This window comes from Saccostrea echinata, unplaced genomic scaffold (assembly GCF_033153115.1).
Source record: "Saccostrea echinata isolate AGI-Se365-2 ecotype Australia unplaced genomic scaffold, CSIRO_AGI_Sech_v1 ptg000062l, whole genome shotgun sequence".
Classification (NCBI taxonomy): Eukaryota; Metazoa; Mollusca; class Bivalvia; order Ostreida; family Ostreidae; genus Saccostrea; species Saccostrea echinata.
In genome coordinates this window covers 3677074-3705037 of record NW_026889811.1, presented here as the reverse complement: position 1 = coordinate 3705037, position 27964 = coordinate 3677074, and the positions used below count along the sequence as shown (strand labels likewise).

Below are 27964 nucleotides of genomic sequence, written 5' to 3'. Positions count from 1 at the left end.
CTGGGCTATTTATTGGTGAAGATGTTTTGGTTGGAACTAAAACTGGTGTGTTTTTCTATTTACAATTTAGCTTCAGGTTAAATAAAACAATGTTTTTGATTGGCTCATGCAAACCTGTATGAGGGCAATCAAAAAGCCCATTTCTAATCCCATCAAACTTAAGTCTATTCAGTCAAGGGTTTATATGGATCGGAGTGGATCAGAAACCTTTGACTTGGGAAGATGTGTATTTGAACTTCAGAAAATTTCATTAAAATGGTTATATGTACCAATGTATCAATATCATTTCTACATTAAATGGTTACATGTATTATTGTATTAATATCATTTCTCAGTTTGCTTCCTGTGCCCGAGCAGCTGACAGGAAAATGATTCCAATTATTAATAAAGACATAGTATATAATACACAAAACCACAGCAAACGTTAACTTTGTAGGTTAACTGCGAAAATTAATTCTGCTACCTGTCATGTCACTGATAAAACATGGACTGTAATCAACATAAAATCAAATAATAAACTATAAATAGGCACTTCTTTTCTCTCTTACTCAGACAAACAAGAAATCAATATGATGACATCTACTGAACTGTTAATCAGAGTTAACAGCCACTTCTCTCACAGACAGACAGACAGAGTTATATCACAAAGAACCCAATGTACAGCCAGTGTTTGGATGTGGATTTCTGTAAGAGATCAGACATGGATCCTGTAATGCTTCACCTGTTGGACTGATTCTTGGGCGGCGTATTTAACTACACATTCTCTAATCACACAGAGCTTGAACTTTTTCCACTGAGGCTTCTGTGTTCATGGCAATGGTTTGTAAGGAGTCTGTAACAGAAATCAATTAAAGATACACAGAAATGTTCACTGAATTTTAATACAAATCAATTGTCCGAACAACAAATAGACAAGAATAATAGACAAAAGGGTTTAAATATTTCAGACAAAGCCAATTTTCTTATAATAATTTAAAATAAACAAAATTTCAGGAGTCTGGCTGATTTATGTAGCCCATGGAGCAAATATGAGTATCCCATGCAAAATTACTTCATCAATATCCATTTTTAGCAAAAGAACCCTTCCCTGAAGGAGAGGATCCAATAATTGATTTCATTTCTGGCGTGGGGATTGTCAAATGACCCCACCCCATTTCAAATGTCTCTTTTCTACTTAACTTAATAAACAAGAGAACCTTGGGCCACAATGCACACCTGAGTAATTATGGGCCACAATGCACACCTGAGTAATTCTGGGCCACAACACACACCTGAGTAATTCTGGACCACAACACACACCTGAGTAATTATGGCCACAATGCACACCTGAGTAATTATGGGCCACAACACACACCTGAGTAATTATGGGCCACAATGCACACCTGAGTAATTCTGGACCACAACACACACCTGAGTAATTATGGGCCACAATGCACACCTGAGTAATTATGGGCCACAATGCACACCTGAGTAATTATGGGCCACAACGCACACCTGAGTAATTATGACCCTTCTGTTCATTATCAGCAGATTCTCAACGTATCGCAATATGATATTTTTTGTCATTGAATTGCAAAATACCGGAATAGCGATATTATGGTGCAGCCCTAATTTTAACATAAATTTCTAATTTCTAGGCAATAATGTTTGTTCTTTTTAAAATGGAAAAAAAAATGACTAGCATGTAAAATATTTATTGAAAAATTTAGCATCTTGGATGCAAAAATCAATACAACACATTCTTCTTTAATTTATACCCATTCCCTCAAGGGTCTGAATTTTTTATTTTGCTGTATGCTTTATATAACTTTACATAACATTCAAAAAATTATACTATTAGTAAAACATGCTTTTAACAAAGAGCCATGGATAAACCTTATTCATTATATTCGCAAAGTTCACAATATACTTAAAAGCCATGGAAAACGAAAATCACTTTGCTAAGTGTCCATTCATTATAAGCGTGTTTGCTAAAAACGTGTTTTACTGTATTTGGAAATGGTAATAAATTTTGTTGAAATTTCATATATTTGTGTACAACCCTTCTCTTCAGAAGTTTTCTATAAACGTAAAAAAAAAATTATCTGTGGGGGGGCACCCTTCTTGCAGGATGCATATGTGTTTTCTTTGTGAATCTAAGGATTAATTATCACCATATAAAAGTCACACCAAGTATATGATGTAAACAATGACCTTAACTTGTCAAGTGTTTTGCTGGAGATACACGTATGTAATATGAGATTTTGACCCTGTGAAAATAAATCTCATTTTCACCTTGAAACTTTGGAGCTTTCTTTGTTATGGTTTTAGGTTTCTTGACAAAGAAATGACTTCTTGTTACTTCATTATAAGTACTGTTCAGATGCAATTAATAATGACTGTGATCCCTACTCATATTCCTAAAATAACTGTGTCTGAACAAGCAGCAATTCCATACTATTTATAAGAATTCTAACAGCATCAAACATGTACACCTGTTGACATATTGACATACAGACAAACATCTGTATAAGTCCTATAGAGCCTACTCAAGTCCTCTTGAGCCATAATCAAGGTCAAATACTATACTGACCTTCATCAGGAATCTGCTCTACTCCGTAGGATGTGATTTGAAGTTGTAGTCGAGTGGAGAGTTTTTTGATGAGTGGGGTGAGGCTGAAGATGTCCCTAAGACGTTTGGTGGTCTGAGTGGTGTGGATTTTAGAGATGACAGTGGCTAGGATGTCTAAGTAATGGGAGTGTAGAGTCCTCAATGGTTCTAGGTTCATGTTGGAGTTACCAGTTAGATTGTCATCATCTAAAATACACAACATACCAAAAAAAGTCAGAGCAAGATGCAATAAGTTCAGTCAAAAGAGTTATTTTTCGATCTCTATACAATTTATCATACAATATCCCAGAATGCCATTGTTAGGATTTTTTTTCCCATCATACCTGCATCTATGAGGAGGATGGCACACATAAGACCTATCTCCAGATCACACAGCTGACATTTGTTAATCTTCTCCAATACACTCTGGATTTCCATGAATGTCTTTTCTTTCAAAATTTTTTTCATAGTACAATTAGTGTAGACTTTTCCATTTGGAAGAGGAAAAAGGCATCTACCATCAATGCAGAAGTCTGCCATAGTCAACTGTAACAGAGAAAATTGCTGGTTTTACAGGGAACATATCAAGAAAATCACAGATGTTGCCAATCAAATGTGCCTTTCTTGATACATGGAAAACATAATTGCATATTCCTTGACAACTAGAATGTAATTCTTCAAGTACTCAGTTGATACATTATTGAATAAAAACTGAATTGGTTCTTAAAAAGTAGCCTTTAGGAGAAACTTTCAAGAGCAGGAGAGTTCTGGCATGTACGAGTAAGGCTTGGAATATCTTCTCCCTTAATTAAGACACAGATGTTTCCTCTGGAGCAGAACAGAGCGGAGTATTTATTTACCAAGACGAGGTGCTACAAATGCTTATCTGAGTTACATTTCCTGTTTTATAGGCAATGCCTGCTGCCAAATCCAATTGTGTTTCAATAAAAAAATCTTCAAATAAAAATAATCCCTTACTGTAGCCCAATTAAAGCCAAAGAGACCAATTAAAAAAAAATTATGTACAGCATATACATGAATATAAATACTGACGCTTGCATATTAATTTTACAATACATCCTTGTTTCTTGATCTAGAGTGCATATTCCTATATAATACTATTAATCCCTTTTGTGGCTCCTACCTGACAAAAATAGACTATATCAAAATATACACATGTGTATATTTTGATATAGTCTATTTTTGTATGAAGTCTTATATTATTTTGAAAAATTATTTATAGATGGATAATGAACTGCTTACTATAAATGCATAAGCTCTTCTGAACTTACAACAGGCCCATGGGCCACAATGCTCACCTGAGTAACTTTGGCCCTGCTGTTCTTCATCTGATTTTCCCCCTTGTAATACCTATTGTGGCCCCACCCTGCCCCAAAAGGTCATGGTTTGTACAATTTAGAATCTACACTACCCAAGGATGCTTCCACATAAGTTTCAGCTTTTCTGGCCCAGTGGTTCTTGAGAAGATTTTTAAAGATATTTTCTTCATATTTCAATGTAAAACTTGAATTCCCTATTGTGGCCCCGCCCTAACCCCCGGGGGTCATAATTTGAACAATTTAAAATCTACACTACCACAGAATGCTTCCACATAAGTTTCAGCTTTTCTGGCCCAGTGGTTCTTGAGAAGAAGATTTTTAAAGATATTTTCTACATATTTCAATGTAAAACTTGGATTCCCTATTGTGGCCCCATCCTACCCCCGGGGGTCATGATTTGTATAATTTAGAATTTAAACTACCCCAGGATGCTTCCACATAAGATTCAGCTTTTCTGGCCCAGTGGTTCTTAAGAAGAAGATTTTTAAAGATATTTTCTACATATTTTTCAATGTAAAAATTGGATTCCCTATTGTGGCCCCGCCCTACCCCAAGGGGTATGATTGGAACAATTTTGAATCTACACTACCCCAGAATGCTTCCACATAAGTTTCAGCTTTTCTGGTTCAGTGGTTCTTGAGAGGAAGATTTTTTAATGACCCTACCCTATTTTTGTCTTTTCTTGATTATCTCCCCTTGGAAGAGGGCTTGGCCCTTTATTTTTATAATTTAAACTCCCCTTTACCCAAGGATGCTTTGTACAAATTTTGGTTGAAATTGGCCCCGTGGTTCTTGAGAAGAAGTTTCAGCTCAGGTGAGCTAAAAATGAATGAGTATGTTTTGCATAATAATCTGAGTACAGCCTTGCTGTTTTATAGAAAATATTTTCTGAATTTTTTATATTGATATGTCTAAGCAAAACTTTTATTTAAGGACCCTCTCTACACTGCACCTTAATTTCAGGGTACTTTGTGTAGTTAGACTGACCCACCATTTGACATAACATGGAATAAATTGTATTCCTCACTGTGTGACATAATTTAAAATAAATCCAAGTATTCTAAACCATTTATTAGACCAAGATAGAATAGTTGAAACTTTATTTGTATGCATTTTCTCCACTTGAGTAAGCAAAAGTGATTTTTCTTTATCATTACTTCATTGTCTTTGAAGATTTTTCCTGGATAAAGAAAGACACGCTACCTATATTAAAAATGAGTGAGTTAAGTTTAGAATATCCCCCTTTACACTATGTAATTTTCTCAAAGTCCAAAAAACATTTTTCATCAGTGTATAGAGGGTCCTAATTGCTAGTGATTTCAAATGTGGACAACATATAATCTACATTATACAAGGAAGCTTTTATCCTTTCTGGTCTAACATTTGTTGAGATAAAGATCTTTAACATCACACATTGTTTTGTTTTTTCTTTTCCCCCTCAAGAAACAAAAAAGCTCTTCATTTGAATAATCTTGACAAGTCTCTACTATAGGATGCTGTGAATGGCAGACGGGATGGAAATTAACTCTGCAATCTGCTTGAAGTGGTTGAAAATGAGAAAGATTCAGACAGATAAATTGCTTGCCCAATAAAGGACAAAACAAGGATGTCCTTTGAATAGAACAGCTCACATGAAGCTAAAATTTAACTCATAGACTGATAGAACAGTGGACATACTCTAAACCATTGGCAGCGTATTAGTACAATTTGTACATTACCTCACACTGAAGAAGTATTTTCCAGTTACTTACCACCCAAATATCAAAATATGCCCTTTTTGTAAGATATTCCTTCAAATCAGGCTGTAAATTTCTGAAACCAGGACAGGCAAATGCAAAACCTGAAATACAAAATTCATCATATATAATAGATTCAATCTATATTTTAATCCTGAAGATAGGGAGAATTTTTGTAACATTCAATAACCATGCAACGTCTATACAATTTTAGTTCACTGACTGTAGAGTTTTACCTGATGTACAGTTTCTCCTGACAGTGAAACAATTCTATTCACTTGTTGGGGGAGGGGGAGTCAAATTAGTTCTTTAAAAGGTCATGACTTTCATCATCTTTTATACAAATCTGAACATGGTGCATGCCTCCATCTCAGTTTTAGGACAAATTTACAATAAATTCACCTTTCATTGAGACAAAAACATATTATAAATATTAGTAAACTTCTGTTGCATATTTGTCATTTTCATTTATTTGCTATAGTTTGGCTAAAGTTATTTTATATATATATATATATATATATATATATATATATATATATATATATATATATATATATATATATATATATATATATATATATATATATATATATATATATATATACACCTACCAATGATAACATCATTGTAGAATGCCACAGATTGCATCAGGGCCGGCCAGTTTTCCTTCATACTTTCCTCCTCAACACCAGTAAACTCAAAACTACAGGGCTGAAAAATATTACAGTATCATTTGAAATCTGAAATACAGTAATATTTATGAATACCCCCCTCCAAAAAACAATGTTTTTCTTATTCTTATTTGGCAACCCATAGGCTAATGTTACATTTAAAACCTTATTAAAAGTATTCCTATATTAAGAGAATTGATTATTATCTACCAGGTATTTTTTCCTTATAAAAATATGAATGTATTTCAAAATTGCATGAAAAAAGCAAAAATTCAAGAGTAAAGCCAAGTTAAAAGTAAAATAAACTCTTACAATGAAAGAATTTTCTTCTAAGAACCTTTAATATTTCAAAAATGCAGCAGCATTATTACATTATAGTTAAATTTAAGATATACTGCAATTTGAAAATTATTTTTTTGAATTGATTGATAAAGCATTTTATTAGGTCTTTCCACCTTTCTGTGGAAAGACCTCTTGAAATGCTTATGTTTATTATTATTATTATTATTCTTCTTCTTCTTTTTCTTCCCGGACTTTTGAAACCGCAAGACTTATCGAAAAACTTTATAGTTCATGATACTGGATATCAAAAGTTATTCCGAAAAACGACCCCCCATGTTTGACCTATGACCCCTTACGAAGTTATTGCCCCTTTCGCAAGAATAGCTTGTTATCGCTACTCCTTCGAAACCGTAAACCATAGAGGTACGGAACCTTCACCAATGTCTTCGACTAATTGAGGGGACTCTTCAATCTTTTCATTGCGAAAGTATTCGTCGACCCCTTTTATGAGTTATTGCCCCTGAAAGTTTATGAAACATACGAATAATTAAAAATTTTCAAAACGATAAGTCGTAGAGACATTGGACCAACTGCATAAGATTCATTGACCTTTGACCTTAAAATATATGCAAAGGTCAAAGGTCAAGGTCATTCAAAATATGAGAAATTAAGCTCTCTTTATATCTCTTTTATCTTTCAACATATACTAAATATCTTTGCATCATTAGTATGTCCTCTTAAAACTATTTCAAAGATTTCATACTTGTCCCCTAAGATTTACCCCTTTAAAAGTTATTGCCCCTTTTACTGAAAACCTTGTTATCGCTACTCCTCCGAAACTGTAAACTGTAGAGACACAAAACCTTCACTAATGTCTTAAGGGTCTATAGACACAACTTCAATCTATTGGGTGCGAAAGTATCCGATGACCCCTTATATGAGTAATTGCCCTTTAACGATTTTGTGCTTACTATTAAACCTTATAACTTTAAAACTAAAAGTCGTAGAAGCATGGGGTCAAGTGCAATGTGACCCTTGAACTTTGACCTTGAATATTTGTTCAAGGTCAGAGGTCAAGGTCATTTCAAAATTTTTGAAATTTTCATTTTTTCTATCTTTCAAGCCATTTATGGATTCTTTTTTAATAAAAATTAACTTTAGAGCGTAAAATATAAAAAATATATGAAATTTACAGAAGGTGGAAAGACCTCTAATTGTTCGAGAACAATTAGTCTACTAGTATTGTTTTATAATTGTTTGCAATTTTTTAAAAAATTAAGACTTTTAGGGTCAAATTCAATGCTTATCTATATTAATGTTCTATCTTTAATTGGCAGAGTCATAAAAATACTACTTGAAAATGTTGATAGATAAATGCTTTATATCATAATTAAGATGCCAAGTCTAATCACTGAAACAATTTTACCTCGTTGGAAAGTCCTTGTCGAATAAACTGCCTCATGAGCCATATAGGCTTCCAGAGGAGATCCATGGAATGTTTCAGTCTTAGGAGGGTTCCCTGGATTAGGAATGTGGAGTCCTTACCCATGTTTACCCCCTCCTTACTGACGGCATACTTATCCTCCATAGCCAGGGATTTACAGATCTTGTCTATCATATCCGAGGGTACCTCCAGGAGTTTGAGAAGCATGCCATTTCTCTGACATATATCCAGCTGCTGCAATGTCCGAATGTAAAGAGGGAGTCTGTTGTACATTCCAAACTGTTCTACATCACAAAGATATTTGTAGTGATTCCGAATGGGTGAGTACACCTCGGATGTGTTGATCTCTGTTTTAAAGCTATTATCATTAAGTTGTAGTTTTCCTAGGATTTCGTTCTCCCATACCATAGCTTCATTACTTGAGGAACTGTTATAATGAGGGTTAGTCACGGCTGGAGAGAGAGAAGCATTATTTCTTCTGTCATCATAGAATGAACCAACCTCTGCAGTAGGAAATAACCTTCCCTTCATGATTTCATCATAGTCCATTGAACCCGAGGCGGTGCTGCACTGCACGTCCCTTCTCTCTTTGTGGGAACTGCTGAAGCAGGCAGAAGGATTTGTGTGATTACTACTGTGAAGTGACTGGGAGCCACAGGGTCTCTGGTGGTCCCAATCTTCCACTGAACCTGAGCTAGTTCTGTCAGATGGGTTTCTGTGGGTGCCACTATCGGAGAATGGAGGGAATTCTGTTTTAAATTTAGCAAAGCATGTGGAAGTTTCAATGGAAACTGGGGGTCTCATGCCAAATGATTCAGGGAGGGATGAAGAGGTTGAAGGGATGATATTGCGACTAGATTCAAACACTGTTGGTGGGTACGAAGGATGAGGTGCCCAGACATTGCCGTCTTCTGGAGAGCTAGCACACTCCAGTAAAGGATCACTCTTAAAGGAGTCACTGGAGGAATCCGTGGATTTCTGTTCTACCATCCTGTGCTTCCCTGGATCAGAGAACATTTCTGAATTTGGTGGACTGATGCAGTTAAATGACCTACTTGGCATTCCAGCAGCTTCAGAATGATAAAACATTTGATGATTTTCCTTAGCAATGCTGAAAGATGACTCCTGGCCCATCTGAGCTGTGTTGGAGTTGTAAAACAATTTTGTTTCTTGCAAGTCCTTTTTACTGTTTTTGCTGTCACTATTTTTCTGACCTTTGACCTTTTTGTTTATGTTAATTTCCTCGATGAGGTTTCCCTCCTGGCTTGCCAGTTCCAGAGCTCTCTCTTTTTCCAGCTTTGGGATCCTGCCCATCTTCACAGCTTAATAAAGAAAAAGTGACAATAAGGAATTTTGTTTGCTTGCAAACCTTTTCAAAAACCTTTTCAAAGATTAACACATTTAAAACATTTCCACATTTAATGTACAAATGTACCTGTAACAAGGTTGAATCAATCAAAATGAACTGTACAAGCTATTTTAACACTGATCACATCTAACACAATTTACTTTCCTTTCACTGATAATCACATGTGATGTACGAGGAGTGTACCAAAAATAATGGTATTTCACCTTCTTCGCATGAAAATTGTGTAAATATCTCACTGAAACCACATTGACATTACTGAGCGGAAGAAAATTTCATGTTCACAATGTCACTGACTTAGCTACAGTGTACATTGCTGTATAGCATATTCATTACACTATACTCAAAATGACGGGAAAAGAGCAAATAATGCACTTGAAATTAGGGCCTATATAAAAGGTAGGTCCTTATTGGCATTAAACTCATAGTTATTCATCATGAGGTCTGTGATATCTATGGGAATGGTCAAACGTCTCATAGGTTTGTTTGTAGTGGGTTTCTAAATTTAAAACGGATTACGAACACCTCAAAGATGCTGCTCGCCAAGTTCGTCCTTCAACAGTTACAACCAAATATAACATCGTAAAAATCCACCAAATCTTACAGAAAGATGCAAGATATATACCGTGAGGCAATTGGCTTGGATGACAAACTTGTTGTTAGCATGTGTTCATGGTATTTTGAAAACAAGAGGCCCAAGGGCCTTGAATCGCACTTCTGATAAACTGTACAACCTATCATTTCTATTTGAAGCTTCTAAGTATCCTGTATATTTAGATAAAGCCTTGAAATTCCAAAGGTAGGTCATCATGACCTACATTTTAGATGAAACACTCTGAGAACCCAAGATGATTCTAAGCCAATTAGTACCTGAGAGTAGGTTATGGTGACCAACTTATCACTTGTCATTCTCTGAGGACCCAAGATGCATCAACTAAGTTTGATGATTCTAAGCCAATTAATACCCAAAATATTTTTAAAATTATAACCATAAAATTTCAAAAGTAGGTCACAGTGACCTACTTTTCAGATGACATACTTTGAGGACCCAAGATGCATCAACTGACAAAGTTTGATGATTCTAAGCCAATAAGTACCTGTCATATTTAAATAAAGCCATAAAATTTCAAAAATAGGTCACAGTGACCTCCTTTTCAGTTGACTAACTCTGCGGACCCAAGACGCATCAACTGACAAAGTTTGATGATTCTAAGCCAATAAGTACCTGAAATACTGTAGTTTCATCATTATTCGTGGAACACCAATTTTCGTGGATTTCGTTGTTGAGTCGATCCATGAATGTTCATCGAAGTTTGGTGCCTCCATTTTTATTTATGATAAACCTTTAAAAAAGCCTATTACGACTTTCATTAAACAACACGCAGTGCTTGTGAAATATGTTTCTAACACTATTTTGTAAATTTAAGTACTTATAACTTTTCTTACTTTTTTAATACCCTGTTGCCACAATTAACATCTGTATGCAACGTACTCTTAACATTGTATATGGCGTGAAGATTCCAGTTGAAGCATATGGAGAATGAAAAAATGAATAGGTGACAATTTTTTTGTATGATCATTATCCACGAATTTACGTATCCTCGAAACAGTGATTTTTACTAAATCCACGAAAATTGATGCCCACGAATATTAATGAAACCACAGTATTAAATTAAAGCCATAAATTTTCAAAAGTAGGTCATGGTGACCTACTTTTCAGTCAACCTACTCTGAAGACCCAAGATGCATTAACTGACAAAATTTGATGATTATAAGCCAATCAGTACCTGAAATATTTAATTATAGTAATATAAATTGAAAAGTAGGTCACGGTTACCTACTTTTCAGTCGACCTACTCAGAGGGCCCAAGATATATCAACTGACAAATTTTGATGATTCGAAGCCCAGGGGCCACATCGCTCACCTGAGCACTGTGGCGAGGAAAAAAGGAAAAATCAGTTTAGTATTGAAAAGCTTAAATGCATAAGTGGTCCCAACCTACCCCTAAAAGGGAGTGGGGGTTTCATTTGAACAAAATTATTTCTACACTAACTAAGGATGCTTACATAATTTTTTGACTAACTGTGACTTTTTTCTCTACAAGTTTAAACTTTCATTGTGGCCCCACCCTACCCCTGGAGGTCATGATTTGAAAAAACTTGAATCTACACTATCTGAGGCTGCTACCAAATAAATATGACCAATCATAGCTTTACTGTTCTTGAGAAGAAGATTTTATACTCTATGAAAACTTTGATCGTCCATTGTGGCCCCACCCTACCCCTGGGGGTCATGATTTGAACAAATTTGAATCTACACCACCTGCAGATGCTTCCATATAAATTTGACCAATCATGGCTTTGCTGTTCTTGAGAAGAAGATTTTTGAAGATTTTTCCTATATACTCCTATGTTAAACTTTGATCGTCCATTTTGGCCCCACCCTAGCCCTGGGGGTCGTGATTTGAACAAACTTGAATCTACACCACCTGAGGATACTTCCATTTAAATATGACCTATCATAGCTTTGCTGTTCTTGAGAAGAAGATTTTTCCTACATTTTCCTATGTAAAACTTTGATCATCCATTGTGGCCCCACCCTACCCCTGGGGGTCATGATTTGAACAAACTTGAATCTACACCACCTGAGGATGCTACCAAATAAATATGACCAATCATAGCTTTACTGTTCTTGAGAAGAAGATTTTTGAAGATTTTTCCTATATACTCTATGAAAACTTTGATCGTCCATTGTGGCCCCACCCTACCCCTGGGGGTCATGATTTGAACAAATTTGAATCTACACCACCTGCAGATGCTTCCATATAAATTTGACCAATCATGGCTTTGCTGTTCTTGAGAAGAAGATTTTTGAAGATTTTTCCTATATACTCCTATGTGAAACCTTAATCGTCCATTGTGGCCCCACCCTAGCCCTGGGGTCATGATTTGAACAAACTTGAATCTACACTACCTGACAATAATTCCACATGAGTTTCATCTTTCCTGGTCCATTGGTTCTTGAGAAGAAGATTTTTCAATAATGCCATTAATTTTTTGCTATTTCGTAATCATCTCCCCTTGGAGGAGGGAGTGGCCCTTCATTTGAACAAACTTGAATCCCCTTCACCCAAGGATACTTTGTGCCAAGTTTGGTTGAAATTGGCCCAGTAGTTCTGGAGAGGAAGATGAAAATGTGAAAAGTTTACGACAACAAGACGACGCCGACGACAGACAACGGACAAATTTTGATCAGAAAAGCTCACTTGAGCCCAGGTGAGCTAAAAAGTAGGTCACCGTGACCTACTTTTGAGTCAACATGATATGAGGTCCTTAGATGCATCAACTGACAAGATTTGATGATCCTAGTCCTTATAGTAAGCAAAATATCAACATTTTAATAAAATGTAATTTTTGGTCAACTTTGAAGTGACCTTGAGACCATGTCCTTTGCCCCAGGGTGATGCCTTGAACAATTTTTAATCTACAACATATCCTCATCCTTTTATGTAAGTTTGGTGATAATCTGCCTAGTGGTTCTTATGAAGAAGATTTTTAAGCAACCAGTACTATTGTTTCTATTTTCCTAATTATCTCCCCTTTTAAGGGTCACAACCCTGTTTTAGTACATGTATAACGGGAGCCCTTGGGCCAAGGATTTGATAATAATTGGCCAAGGGGTTCTTGAGTTATGGCCCATATTCTAAAAAGTTTACGTACACCCCACACTGCACAAATGGCCATAGCATTAGCTCTTCGAGTCTTTGGCTCAGAAGAGCTGAAAATCTAAAGCTTAGAAAGATAAATGCTAGGTGGATACCTCATTTGTTTAGCAATAAACAAAAGAGAGTCCGCGTTGAAAGAAATTCTTAAAATTGTATCCAAAATATACCAAAAAGACTTTTGATAATTTAGTTACTGGCGATGAGACCTAGGTTTACTATTTTGAGCCAAAACATAAGAGTTCTAACAGAATCTGGGCATCAAAGAATGCAAAACGTCCTAGTACTGCTAAAAGATTACGAACCATGAAGAAGGTTTTATATGTTATTTTCTTTGACAATAAAGGCCCTGTCATGCAAATTCCTGTGCCAAAGGGCAAAACGGTCACAGGTAACTTCTTAGAATTCTACATATGTTTTCAGTTTTATAGATATATGTATTAATTGCAAAGATATGGTCAATCCAAACTTCCCTGCACTGTTGGTGGTTAGATCCCCACTGGAGGCAATATAACTTTTTTTTCTGTTGAAAATGATATTTCTGTCCTTGAAAAGTGTCTGATAGTTTTTCCCAATTTTTATTACCACAGATTTTTAAGAAATATCTTTAATAATGGTCTATTACTGTAATGCTTTTAGTACTTGTATACAAAAGGAAAGATTACATTCAGATATGTATTTATTATAATGATGTAATGTAGCGAATCGTTTTGAAGAACAGTTAGTCAGAAGACCACTTGTTGCCCTAGCAACAAAGAACACATCTTGTTATAATTATTATACTCTGTGCAACAAGTTTTGGAGGGTATTCAGGAATCCTCAGGGTCCATCTGTCTGTCTCAGTTTGTAATAAACAGACACCTAAGTCTATACCACTCACTATGGCTGATTATGACAAGAGAGTGTGTCATGACCCTGAACTAAAGTCATTTGGACAAGGTCAAGGTGACAGGTTTCCAAATGTGTAAAATTCTTATCAGGTCATAAATATGCAGGAGAAACATTAGAAGCTCATATCTGACATAAAGGTCGTATCATTTGGCCAAGGTCACCTGTGTACAGAATCATCAATATACATGTAAATTTTTAAGATGCAAATTTTTAAGTTTGCCCTTGAGTATGCCATGTAAGGGGGGGGGGGGGAGAGAGAATCTCATCAGGATGGTCCTAGTTAACAGAATTTTACTATGCTTTTTAAAATGAATCAGTTTAAACATTACAAAAGGACAAAGCCTATAGAAAAACTGAAATAAAATGCTTCAAAGAAATCTATTTGTACTTTTCATAATATTTTAATAAAGTTAGTGGTGTATTCAGCTTAATTACGACACCAAAGGGTGAAATACATTCTTATTTATACAGATATTTTTTATTCATTAACCAAGTTACACAGATTCTACTAAATTTGCTTTAGTAACCATGGTTACAATGTTTAATGATTTATGAAAGCATTAATTAGAAGAAGTTATTATGATGAAGTATCACAAATTTCAACATCAAAATAGTGCATTGAAACTAAAAATAGCAATCCTATTGATAAACAATTTTATCCTTGTGTAATATACAGTTAAAACTGCCATGGAGATTCACTGTATTAAGCAAATCAGTGTGTCATTCCCTCCAAAGGCATACTCTATTTATTAAATGATCGGGAATTTGGATGCTCTCTGATTGGTCTACACGTCTTTCTTGGGGTGTACCTCACAGTGAGTTCACGTCAAAATGATTAATTCTGGCCAGGAGGTTTATTCAGGATTTTCATCCTGACCACCATAGATTTGCTTACATTTTATCAACCATTCAAATTGTGCATTTTAAAGGATGTGTTAAACATGTCAGACACTAGTATCAAAGAGACTAAACTCCTATATGAGTTACTGGTTCAGTATTAATTGTTTTATAATGTTGTTTTCCACTTTCTAAACAGTTGTTAAATTGTTCAAATTTATAATTATGATGTGTTGTTTCACAAATATAGTGTGAAAAATGTTGTAAAATTCCTGATTTTTTAAAATATGTTCGTTACTGACTTTTGAATTTGATCTCCTCGTGACTATACAAACCTGGTCAGGTATGGACTAATCTCGGTCTTCGGTTTCAGTCAACCAATACCTGACCTCAGCCTTCAGCTTCACTCAACCAATACCTGACCTCAGCCTTCGGCTTCACTCAACCAATACCTGACCTCAACCTTCGGCTTCACTCAACCAATACCTGACCTCAGCCTTCAGTTTCAGTCAACCAATACCTGACCTCAGCCTTCAGCTTCACTCAACCAATATCTGACCTCAGCCTTCGGCTTCACTCAACCAATACCTGACCTCAGCCTTCAGCTTCACTCAACCAATACCTGACCTCAACCTTCGGCTTCACTCAACCAATACCTGACCTCAGCCTTCGGCTGCAGTCAACCAATACCTGACCTCAGCCTTTGGCTTCACTCAACCAATACCTGACCTCAGCCTTCGGCTGCAGTCAACCAATACCTGACCTCAGCCTTTGGCTTCACTCAACCAATACCTGACCTCAACCTTCGGCTTCACTCAACCAATACCTGACCTCAGCCTATGGCTTCACTCAACCAATAGTCCAATACCTGATCTGCAGTCAACCAATACCTGACCTCAGCCTTCGGCTTCAGTCAAGTATCATATAATTTATGACTTTGAAAGATTCATACAATGGTTTTGTAGCTTGTATAAGGTAATATACTTTTAGGGCTACAACAGACCAAAAAAATTCATGTGTAAAAACATTTTCAAAAAAAAAATGTTGATTGTAGGATGGAAAGATGGCCACTTACAGTTGTATATTAAAATAAAAAAAAAAATAACCATGAATAGGCCCAGGTATCCCAATGCTCATCTGAGTTGCCTTAGAGCTAAATTGTGGTGTTTTCTATATAAATCTCTTGATTTAATTGTCAATATCACAATTTTTGGTGCATTTATTTTTAAGACATTTTGAAAACAGTTTAAAAACCACAAAATAATGATAATCATGAATTTTTTCTATATACTGTGAAAAGATACAAAACAGATATTTGAGGAATGTATCGTCTGACTGTAAGATTTTCCGTGTGAATAACCTCACATGGATATTAATGCCTCAAGTCCCTGCATAGAGGTACCAGTTCAACAAACTTAAATCTTCACTATACTTGTATGTTGATGCTCAATATTTTTCACAATAGGTGTTATAAATATAAGTCTATGTGATTTTACAGCTTGACTTTGAAGAAAATTAACACCAGGATCCGGTTGCACAAATGTTAGTTAAATTTAACTGGTTGTTAACTTTGCGTTAACCCGATGTTAAATTTAACGGTGAGTTAAACCGGTTGCACAAAAGTTAACTAACAGTTAAAGCTTAATTAATTTTCTGATTTAACTAACAGAATTAACTGAGGTTACCTAGGTACATTAAATATTTAATTAAACATTAAAATCAAGATCGCGGACTTGTTATCATTTCAAAATTTGTTTTCTTGGAAGGAAGAACTTATACAGAGATAATAGAAATGTTTGACTTGAGCAACTTGCAAATTCAATCCCGATTTCTATTTAGCAAGGTTGTATAAAACATGTGCATATTGCGGATATATGTTGCGATATTATCTGCAAAGAACGAATCATTCCATATGAGTGGAGATTTAGGTAATTTTTTTTATCCGATTATGCATACAATAAGGGACATTATATTTTATCACAAAGATCATCATTTTAAAAAAAAATTAACTTCAGACAAGTTACTGAAAGGTAGGTTACTCGTTGAATTCCACATACATCAGGCATGTAAAACGAGGATGGTCTCACTTTTTGAAAGATTTTTTTTGAGAGATTTTTTTTATTTTTATATTCAGTACCCCTCCCAAAAATCAATGCCTCATGTTAGAACTTAATACAGAAAACTACATTACATACTTTGTAATTGCATTGCTTTTACTGCATGTAAAAGACTATATTTCAATGCAAAAAAATTATATTTGAAGTAAATATCTATAATAATATATTTAGATATATTTAACAAATATAAGATTAACATTTAAAGTAAATAACCTTCACAAATTAAAACATTTATGAATTGACATCATATTAATTATGTCGTCAGAAATATTTCACCATAGGTAAGGGATATGCGCGTGTAGAACGGTTTTAACATAGAGTTAACTATAAGACATCAATTAAATGTGAGTTAGCTAATTTATTTTTAATAGACTTTCGAACAACAATATTTTAACTGACAGTTACGTAACTCGTTGTTAAAAATTTAACAGCTAGTTACGACACTAACTGGAAGTTAATTTAACTAACGTTCGTGCAACCGGATCCAGGTACATTTCAATATTTCCTAAGTAATTGAGCTACAAACCTGTTGGTTATTTTGTTTTTTAAATACAAAAATAGGTGTGTTCAACAAATAAATCATGATACCTGTATGAGGGGCATTTTGAAAAGTTCTGAGAATTGTTTGATAAAATATCAATTGTTTAAAGGAAGTTAACAAGATTGATATCATTGAAAAAATCGGGGGGGGGGGGGGGGGGGGGGGGGGGGGGATGAATGTACATATTGGTCGTCACTTTGCATTAACTTTAACAATGACATCAGAATCTTTTATGGTTGTAAAATGGAAAGTCACATTTTTTGGTTCATACAAGAACATTGGAATAGTGCTATCAAGAGCTTCTACGAAAAGATTTTTCTATGAAAATATGCACAGAGCTGGAAAAAGACTAACCCTCTTTAGATTATTGCAGTATAAGAAAACAGTTTATTAAGTTATGGACTGGATAATTGAGAAATAGCAAATTTATTGTCCCCCTTGGCAGAAAACTATTTCCCTCAGCAGCTTTACCAACTCACAAAAAATAGTTTCCTTCCTCAAAGAAACCATAAATTTGCTATTTCCCCTGTACCCATACCATAACTGTATAATTACAAAATTATCCAGGTCACAATTTTTATTTCTGCTTTACTGAAACAATACGTAGATATAATTCACAGGTTAAAAAACAATGGATTTACTCAACTTTTTGCCAAAGAGACATTATGCGACACCCATATTTAGATTGACTGTTCACAGATTGTCATTGTGATTAAGATCTTACCCTCTAGTGACATTCCACTCTCTAGGCATAGCCGGAATCGGCAGGATTTACACCGATTACGATTCTGAGGAGTTATTTCACACTGCCCTCCAAAAAAACATTTGTACTTCTCTCCCCTTATTGTGCTTCTTTTGAAAAATCCCTTCAAAGATAAAGTCATAAAGGAAATTGTATACAGGTTAAAAACTAAAACACAATCATACTGGTAACACACACACACAAAACCCAAGGGATACCAGGAAAATACTAATACTTAACAAGAGGTCCATGGGCCTTTATGCTCACCTGTATCTCATTAGTATCTCCACATTTTCTCAAGCTTTGCTCTAAATTTTATGACCCTTACAAAATTATTATCTTTCATTACCTGTGACCTAGTAAAAATGTGACTGATACAAATTCACTTTTTTAATTTTTTTCCTATTATGGGTACTGATTCATCTACAAAGAAACCAAAATATTTCTCTTTCACCAAATTATAACCCTGTGAAGAATCTTGTATTTTTCCTTCCAGTGACCTTGACCTAAACAAAATAATTTTGGGTTAATATTTTGATAGACCATTAAGTAAGCTTTATGTCTACAAAGCAATACTCTTGGTTACCAATCTGGTGAATGTTTGTGATAAATGGACAGAAAAAACAACACTTACCAACATCAATAGCTAGTTCACATTAGTTTCAAGTTCATTGTTAATTATGACAGTATCTTTGTATTTTATGATTTTGAAAGATCCATGCAATGGTTTTGTAGCTTGTATAAGGTAGATATACTTTTAAGGTTGCCTAACTTAATTATCATATTGACCAAAAACAGGCATAATTTAATTTATTAATGTATTAGTGATTCTACGATTAAATGGTACAAACTTGTTAAGCAAACTTCAACATCTTTCTTGGTTGCTCATGTCTGTTGCAGTCCTAACTGAATGCAGTAAGATAAGTACTGAATGATAAAATAAAACATAACCAATCACTTCAATTAGGAAATTCCTAATCTATTTTAGTCCAATGTAGGAAAAATCAAATACGATATTCATCTGTAAAGTCAGATGAAGGTGAATACAACTTTTTGGATTTCTAGGATATTGACTTTCAGCCATCAGACATGCTAGGAATTACTAAATCATATGATATAGTACAATATCCACCCATCCTAGCCATGGCATGGTTTGGCATAATACCCAATTGACTCATGTTGTCAGTTTATCATTTGAAATTGTATTTGTTTAATTTTAAACATTCATTATTTTCCAAAGTTTGTTAAATGTGATAATTGCACTATAAGTGAAGATGAAATATTCAATATTCATCTAGCATGGAGAAACAAGCCTAACCAATGATGATTTTGCCCATTGTAAAGGTCATTTCACTGAAACATCAGGTACTAGCTGTGTTCATATAATAAATCACCCACAGTTTTCCTTTGGTCAAAACAATAATTTACTATTCTTGAAAAACAATATTCATCTCATCCTTTGATTCAGTAAATATTGTTCTAATCTCACAGGGGTAAATCATCTTGTTGACCTTGAAAAATCAATAATTGCATGTAAACCCTATATCACAGTGGCTATTGAATTACAAGGCTTGGTGCTTCTTCTTTTTTTTTCTTGGTTCTTGCAATTAAAGAAAGCTGTGGAGAAATAGTGGTATATATACCTTGCATCCTTCACAAGTAGCAACTCCATAATGGACACCAGTTGCCTGATCCTGACAAACATGACACTTTCCAAATGGAAACCGTATAGCTCCGTGCGGCATTCTGCAAATAAAACAAAAAGTCTCTAATGAGAATGTAGCTCTACTGGTTTGTATTTAAAAAATTAGAAAAGTTGCAATTGACTTAAAATAATTGTTAGTTTTACACTTACAGAATTAATTGTTTTAACAGGAAAAATATCATTTTGGAAGACTTCCACAGAGATTTCTAATTGGAGGAACAAAGCCAGCACCATTCATTCAAATAAAGAAAAGAAGCTCATGGGCCACAAGGCTCACCTGAGTCACTGTGGTCCTGCTGTTCTTCAGCAGCAGATTTTTTTCCAAATATAAAGCTATGTAAAACTTTGATCACACAGTAAAACCCTACCCTACCCCAAGGGGTAGTAATTTGAATAAACTTGAATCTACACTATCTGAGGAATTTCTTCCATATAAAATATGAATGATCATGGTTTTGCTGTTCTTGAGAAGATTTTTCAAGATTTTTTCCTATTTATTCCAATGTAAAACTTTGATTGCCCATCCTTCCTCTGGGGGTCATGATTTGAAAAAAAAAGTTGAATCTAAAATAACTGGTATGTCAAGAATCTTTCACATAAGTTTGAACTTTTCTGGCCCAGTGATTCTTGAGAAATAGCTTTTAAAATGACTCCACCCAATTTTCACTATTTCTTAATATCCCCCCTTGGAAGAGGGTGTCACAGGTCCTTCATTTGAATTATGGAGAGAAAGATGGAAAAGTTTATGACACTGCGAACAACAATAACATCAATGACAGAGAATGAGTTTCGGCTCAGGGGAGCTAAAAAGTTTATGAAATGCGAACAATAGCAACATCAGAGAATGTATTTCAAGTCAGGTGAGCTAAAAACTTAATGATATTGTAAAAACAATAACTACAATGACAGAGAATGGACTTCGGCTCGGGTGAGTATAAAAGTTTATGACAATGTGAACAACGATAACGCCAACTACAGAGAATGGACTTCGGCTCAGGTGAGCTAAAAAGTTAATGACAATGTTAAAACGATAACAACAATGATAGAGAATGGACTTCAGCTCAGGTGAGCTAAAAAGTTTATGACAATACGAACAACGATAACAACGACCACAGAGAAAGGACTTCGGCTCAGGTGAGCTAAAAAGTTAAACAAACAAACAGATGGGCGGACCCTCAGATCAGATGCGCTAGGAACTAAAACACAGAATTATTTATTTTGGTGGAATTTAGATGCATGTAAAATTTTATTGAAATAAACGAAAACTGTAGGTGGAGAATCATTTTCTTAAATTGTTTACAGACAGGCAGGCCATCTAGATGGACAGTCAGACAAAAGACACTTTACAATCCCACAAGCCCTTCTGCTCTCTGACTAGAGCTAAACGTATATGTAATCAAAGATTACAAAGCTAATCTCAACAATTGCAATTTTTACACAAGGTTAAAGTCTCATAAAAATGTTCATTAAGGATTCTGAAAGTACATATCTCCTAATGGCCCAACAAATCCAACATTGCATACATTTTACTGAGGTTGATACTAGCATTTGATAGTAGTCAATTCATAATGTAGTGGTAATAATAGAGACTTTTGTCATGTTATGAGTTTTGAGATAAAATTAATCTCCCCCTCCAACAATCTGATTCAGTTTCCAAAATATATCATCTAAATAACAGTAATCCAAAAAAAAAATACACAATCCTGTGAAAATGTCTTAATTTTTAAAATTCTTTACATAGAACTGTTACAGTAAATGAAATTCAATTATTCCAGTGAACTTCATTAAATTCAAACTACCTTAAAGGATTTTTGAAACAAAAATAAGGATTTTCTGTAACGTGTAATGAGCTATTATAAATTCAGTTAAACAGAATTAGAATCCCAGATAAGTTTATAATCAGCAACTCTGTTGTACACCAGTACACAGCAGCTTAATGCTGCACATTAAATCAGAGACAATAGGTGTCATACAACAGTTGCCAGCTCAACAGGCTACAATTACTGTTTTCTGTAATCTGGCTAGCAGTTTGTCAGCTAGATGTTCTAGAGTGTGGAAAAAGATTTTTCAAGATTTAAAATTTAAACTTAGCCCCAACATGAGCATCAACCCACTCACCCATCCACCCCCACAAACCAATGATAGACAAAAAATTCAGTTAAAGAATGGAGGCATACAAGCGAGGACAAACCCCCGCTCTGAGGAAAGACATTTCTCGATTCTAAAAGTTCATGAAAAGTTATATTTTTCAAAAATTGTATTGTCAATATCTATATTTTTTACACATTTGCTTCCTTTATTTTATTGAATAAATTATTGATAAATAATTTATTTTTCACTCATATTTTTAAGGTATGTGAAAAAGAAAAAAAAAAGCTTCACGCATGATTTGAACTCTCCAAAGCTCACGGCTATGTATAAGACTGAACGCATTAACCACTACGCTACAAAGTCTGTGTGTCAGTGTGATTTAAATCAACAAGTTAGTTGAAGCGTACAATTTTTTCAGAAATGTTTGATTTTCACTTTTAGAATGGGTTCAGCCTCTATTTTTTTGAAACTTGAAATAGATTTTACATTTACTTTTCTCACTGTCATTTAAATGTTAATGAAGAATAGAGACTTGACCCATTCATATTCAAAAATCATTTTTATGACTCTAATAAACCCCATTTTCTAATTAATAAGCTTAACTATCAACTTTAAAACAAATTATCAGTTAATAAGTCATTCAATAAAAAAAATGAATCAAATGTGTTGAAGATGACATTACTGAAAACATAATATTTTAAAAAAATTTAGAAAAAACTTTTCCGTGAACTTGGAAAATATATTCAAAAATACATTGTCTCAGAGCAGGGGATTGTACACCCTCTTTCTATATTGAAACACTTCTACATGAGAAGAAGAAAACACTTGCTTTGGCCTTCAACTTGACATTTACTAAATAGATCTATGACTTCAATTTATCTATCGTCAACTTCTCTTACTTATGTAGCAATATAATGTTTTTTTGGTCACACAATTGATTTGATATGCAAGAGCATGATCTACATATAAACAATTTCTAAAAGGATACAAGCTATCGACAAACAAGTTGATGAAACAAGGATATCAACAGTCTCGTTTGAAGTCATCACTTCAAAAGTCTTATGGTTGATACAATGACCTTGTCAGCAAATACAACCTAAGTCAAATGCTGACTGACATTTTTCATACTTATTGTTAGCTAGGCCATTATTCAGACAGATTCTTTTGAGTGGGTAATACTGCATCCCCCTCCCTTCCCCAAGAGAAATGGAAAAATTCCTTGACCCACCATTGACATTTACTGAATAACAGATTTGCATCTTACAGTGTATAAGGATGCATTATTTACTATTAGCCAATGAAAAATATTTCACTGATATACATGGTAAAAGACAACAGCAATCTCACAGCAATGCATATTGTTGTGTGGCTACTTTTCTGCAGCATGTTTCACACTGGTTCACTGACATCCATTAATAAAATGACTTCTTGGGGGGGGGGGGGGGGGGGGGGGGGGAGAGAAAAACCTAAATGCATTGGTGGATCAAAAACAGTCATGGATTAAATAATTGTGCTCATTATTCAGTAAAGAACAAGGTTCACTTAGGGCCTTTTTTGGCCCTGTGAATTTCTGAAAAACTGAAACTGCTTAGTTTTAATTGACAATGTATTAAATTTCATTTAGACATTTGGCGATTGCGAATCTACCAAAAATGACGTAATTTTCTGGCTAGTCAATGCATTATGACGTCATGAAATGCGTCATTTTCCTCATATCCTGGACAATTCTACATAAACAGCCAATTTTTAAAGCTATTTTTTCGATATTTAATATAGAGCACAATCTCTGATCTAAAATATGCAATTATTTACTGATAGAACCGTTTCTGAGGATTACAAAACATGTTTTATTTTTTAGATCAGAGGGTGCGCTCATATTATTTTTCTTCTCTGAAAGTACTTAAATATGCCAGTTTTCCTTAAAATTCAAGAACATTGCAATTCCATAAAGCTTGTTTTCCAAGACCTGGACTTCAAGGAGAAAAATTTTAATAGGAAATGAAAGCACTAAGTCTCTACTTTATCTTGATGTATAAAATGGAAAATAAGGTGTTAGCCAATAAATTGGTATATCTACAGGGCCATTTTATGCATAAAGTGAACCTAGCTCTTTGTTAACTAAATCCTCCCCCCTTCCCCCATTAAGTGTATCATATTTATCTTTAGTTTGTGCTTTGTGTTTTCAACATGTTCAATATCATTAGTGATGGGAATCGGTAAGAATTTCATAATCGATGATCAGGCTACTGTAACTAACTAATTATCAATTATAATCGGACATTTACAAAGTCTGTCAATTTTAGTTTATTAAATGGTAAGAATGGTTGAATAACTACTTTCTGCGGTGGTCCAGCTGTAGTTGGAATAACTGTGTCTCGGAACAACCCCTAGTCCTTAGGACAATATCATTTTAATGACAGAATGTTCTATCTAGTCAAGCTGGTTCTACGCTCATTTTGTAGAATCCAAAGTACGTCCATACCCCGGAATGAGCGTTGTAACCCGGGTATGAATACAATGTCTCTTCGTCTGCGCCATTACAATACACAAATAAGTTAATAGAAAAGTTGCGGCTGGAATATTTGGCTTAAAAACTATTACGCTTTTAAAATGAAATAAATAACCCGATTAATCAGAATAAAAAATTTGTAATCGAGCGGTTCAATTATGCCAGCAATCGACTGATTTTCGATTATAATCGATGATTGGAACACCACTACGATATTACAATCATGATAACTTATCAAATAATGGATATTTTAATTTATTTATTATCGTTCCTTATTACAATTATTAACGTTTGAATTTGTAATATAATGTATGGGTTTGACCTTGTTATGGACCGCCTTTTACAAAGTCTGACCTACATTTTAGTCCAATTTATCTGATTCCAGCAATGAGTTTGCAAAATAGAGTATTTCAGGTTCAAATTCCAGATTTATAAGTCTTAGAGTCATTTTTGTTTATAATTAATTAACTAACCCTAAGAGAAAAAAAATTCCATTAAAAAAATGATTTGATAACTTCAAATAAGGGTACAATGTTTATTATATTCAAAGCAAAGTACATGCAGTTCTCCATGGATTTACTAGTATTTATTAAAGCCAAAAAAATGAGTCCCTAATTATTACAAAGTAGTATAGATAGCTGGTCATATTTTTCCTCCTTCTATAGGGTCTGGTCTATTTTATTTTTGAAAAATAGATATCCATCATCAACATGATCAAAAAAGTTATATATTTAAAAATACCAGTAATGTTTAAGGAATTTAATTTGCTTTTGGTGTGTTAGATCTCAGAAATCCACTTATTATATTTAATTTTATTTCTAAAATAATATGGAAGTTTAGGCCATTTAGAAACACACTTGGATGTTACACTAGTTGTCTTACATTTTAATGAATTTCTACTTTGTTATCTAGCAAGGTATTCCTTGCAAATCCTCCTTTGAACAGTGCATGCTGTACACAAAGAAACCAAAAAATCTGATAAAAATAATTATTGGGGCTAAGCTTAATCAATAAGGGATTCTCAAAATTTAAAGATTCACTACCACGTCAGTCAAAGACCAGAACATGCCTTTTCAAACCAGAACATGCCTTTTCAATTAAACTTACAAAAATGTTTAGGTTTAAATTCCTCTTAGAAAAAGAAAGATTGAGTATGGAAACAAATAAACTTTGTGTAAGAAAGTTCATAATAAAATCCATGTGGATGACCTGAATAGACCACATTAAAAAAATCAAGGAACACTTATTTTGAAAATATGCCCAAAGGGTGGGTCCAGGATCTATTTGTTGGGGGAGAGAGGATGTGAAGACACCAATTTAGACAGTTATCTTTACTATCTAACACCCCTTCCTATTCCCATAGGTGTCTGTGGGTAGGGAAACTTCTTTTGAAAGGATAAATAAACTAACATGATGATATCAGTCAATCCATGATTTTATCACATTGTTCAACCAAGAACATAAGATCAGCCTCACACTTGGTCCTCGGTCAATTTTATGTACATCAGTACATATAGTTACAATTAGAGCTTTTTAAAATAGGTCAGTATATACCATAATTTATCTAACTGAAGAGAACAATATTCACCAATGCAATTTAATTGTTAATTTGAGAGTTTCTAGTGTATTTTTGGTCCAAGGTATAGAAAATGAAATGTTATATTCACCTTGAATATGAATTAATGATTTTTAGAATGTTGATTTCAATCAATTTATTCAATCATATATTAACAATATTAAGATTTCCAAAATAGTGAATTTCAGACAATCTTAAAGAACTAGGAATCATAAAAATCAATCATATAATAGCGTTCCCTGATTAATGCGATAAAATCATAGATAGACCTCATCAACATACTATAATTGTATAATGATGTCTTCTTTCCAAAATGAATAGTACATAGCTGGAAGATGATAATAAATCCTGATTCAATATACATATAGATATGACGTATAAAAAGTGGCGTAGCTGATTCCCAGATGGTGAAGTATAGGCACTGGAAACAAAGTGACTAGTAAGATCTATTTCTGTTGATTTATTAACAGGTACAAGCTATTATAGAGGATCAATTTTCATAAAATAGAGAGAAGTATTGAAATTACGAGAATATCATTAAATCAGCTGCTAGCTAGCATTTATTTATTGATCCAAAGGATTAGAATGTCCAGGAACATTCCGTCACATATATTTTTCTCTTTTTTTGTGATTCTGAACGGAAGTTTCATAACAAGCTCATTTGCTGGGTACGTGTCACACTACAATGTCCCAATAAAATATCTTGATTATATACATGTTCATGATGTTCTTCACAACACAATAATAATTATATATGAACATAAAATTGTTAGATCTATCTATTTCCAAAAGCATATTAGGGTTGTCCCAAAGACCCGGGGGCTGAAGAATTTCCCCGCCTATAATGATGTATTCCCCTGGTTATTCTGGTATTCCCCCTCAACCCCCTATTAGGAGAGAAAGTCCCCAACCCCCTTCTACTTTTTTAATTTCCCCTGCTATTTGAATTCTTACAGACAACCCTGCATATATAAATTTGATTTCTGTAGCACTGGAAAAAGATAATTCCCGACAAATTAATTAGACCCAATCACAGGTATAGTGATGGAACTGTATGAAAATGTGTATATATTTAATTCATTGTCATGATGACAAATGTATACTTTACATGTGGAGTTTTAATTCAAGCTAAAGTACAGATCTAGACTAAATCCATGGTTTTAGAATGTAAGGAGATAATTAAAAGACAGACTAAAAATATCTTTCTTTTTTTTTTAAGTGAATAAAAAATTATGAAAAAAGAGCTGTGACATGATAATCGAGAAAACGGAATGGTATTTTCACACATTATTTGAACCTCATTATTTACAGAAATTTTGTGTTGCAGTTATCTGCCCGACTAACTGAAAAATTTTCGTCATTTGGACCTAGATATGATGGCCCCACTTAACAACCAAGGCCTTTTTTCGTCATTATGTTTCACATATGCACAACAACAAAACACATACCTGCTTCTTCTAAATCCAAACTCCGGAGCTCCGGAATCAATAACAACTATAACCCATGCCTAGAATATGAGAAAATGATGTATTATTGTGAATAACTCGTGTTTCCTGGCTAACTGTAGAACGGCTTGCGCAGGTGAGAACCTACATGTATACGAAAGTAGGTCAGTTTACGCGTGACCTAGAAGTGTGATCCGAGAACAACTGTAACGTTCACAGTCGTAGGGTCATAATACTGGGCAGTCCAGTCTAAACTTGTCTGTTCAATTTCGTATTGACAGTTGTAAACAAAAAAGTAAATATTAATACTGTATTAAAATCAAGTAAGTAAATGGGCGGATCCAAATGCCAGATACTTC

General features: G+C 34.3%; 1 protein-coding gene across 1 annotated transcript; it reads right to left on the bottom strand.

Moving 5' to 3' along the window:
- Positions 1-464: 464 nt before the first annotated feature.
- On the bottom strand, positions 465-27704 carry LOC133175300 (uncharacterized). Its single transcript, XM_061310395.1, has 9 exons — positions 27609-27704; positions 19923-20025; positions 18262-18403; positions 8046-9385; positions 6278-6377; positions 5682-5770; positions 2935-3136; positions 2573-2797; positions 465-832 (listed from the first exon to the last, which is right to left on the bottom strand). The coding sequence occupies exons 2-9, from the start codon at positions 20022-20024 to the stop codon at positions 765-767; spliced, it is 2268 nt and encodes a 755-aa protein (XP_061166379.1). The 5' UTR covers position 20025; positions 27609-27704; the 3' UTR covers positions 465-764.
- Between the last annotated feature and the right edge of the window lie 260 nt (positions 27705-27964).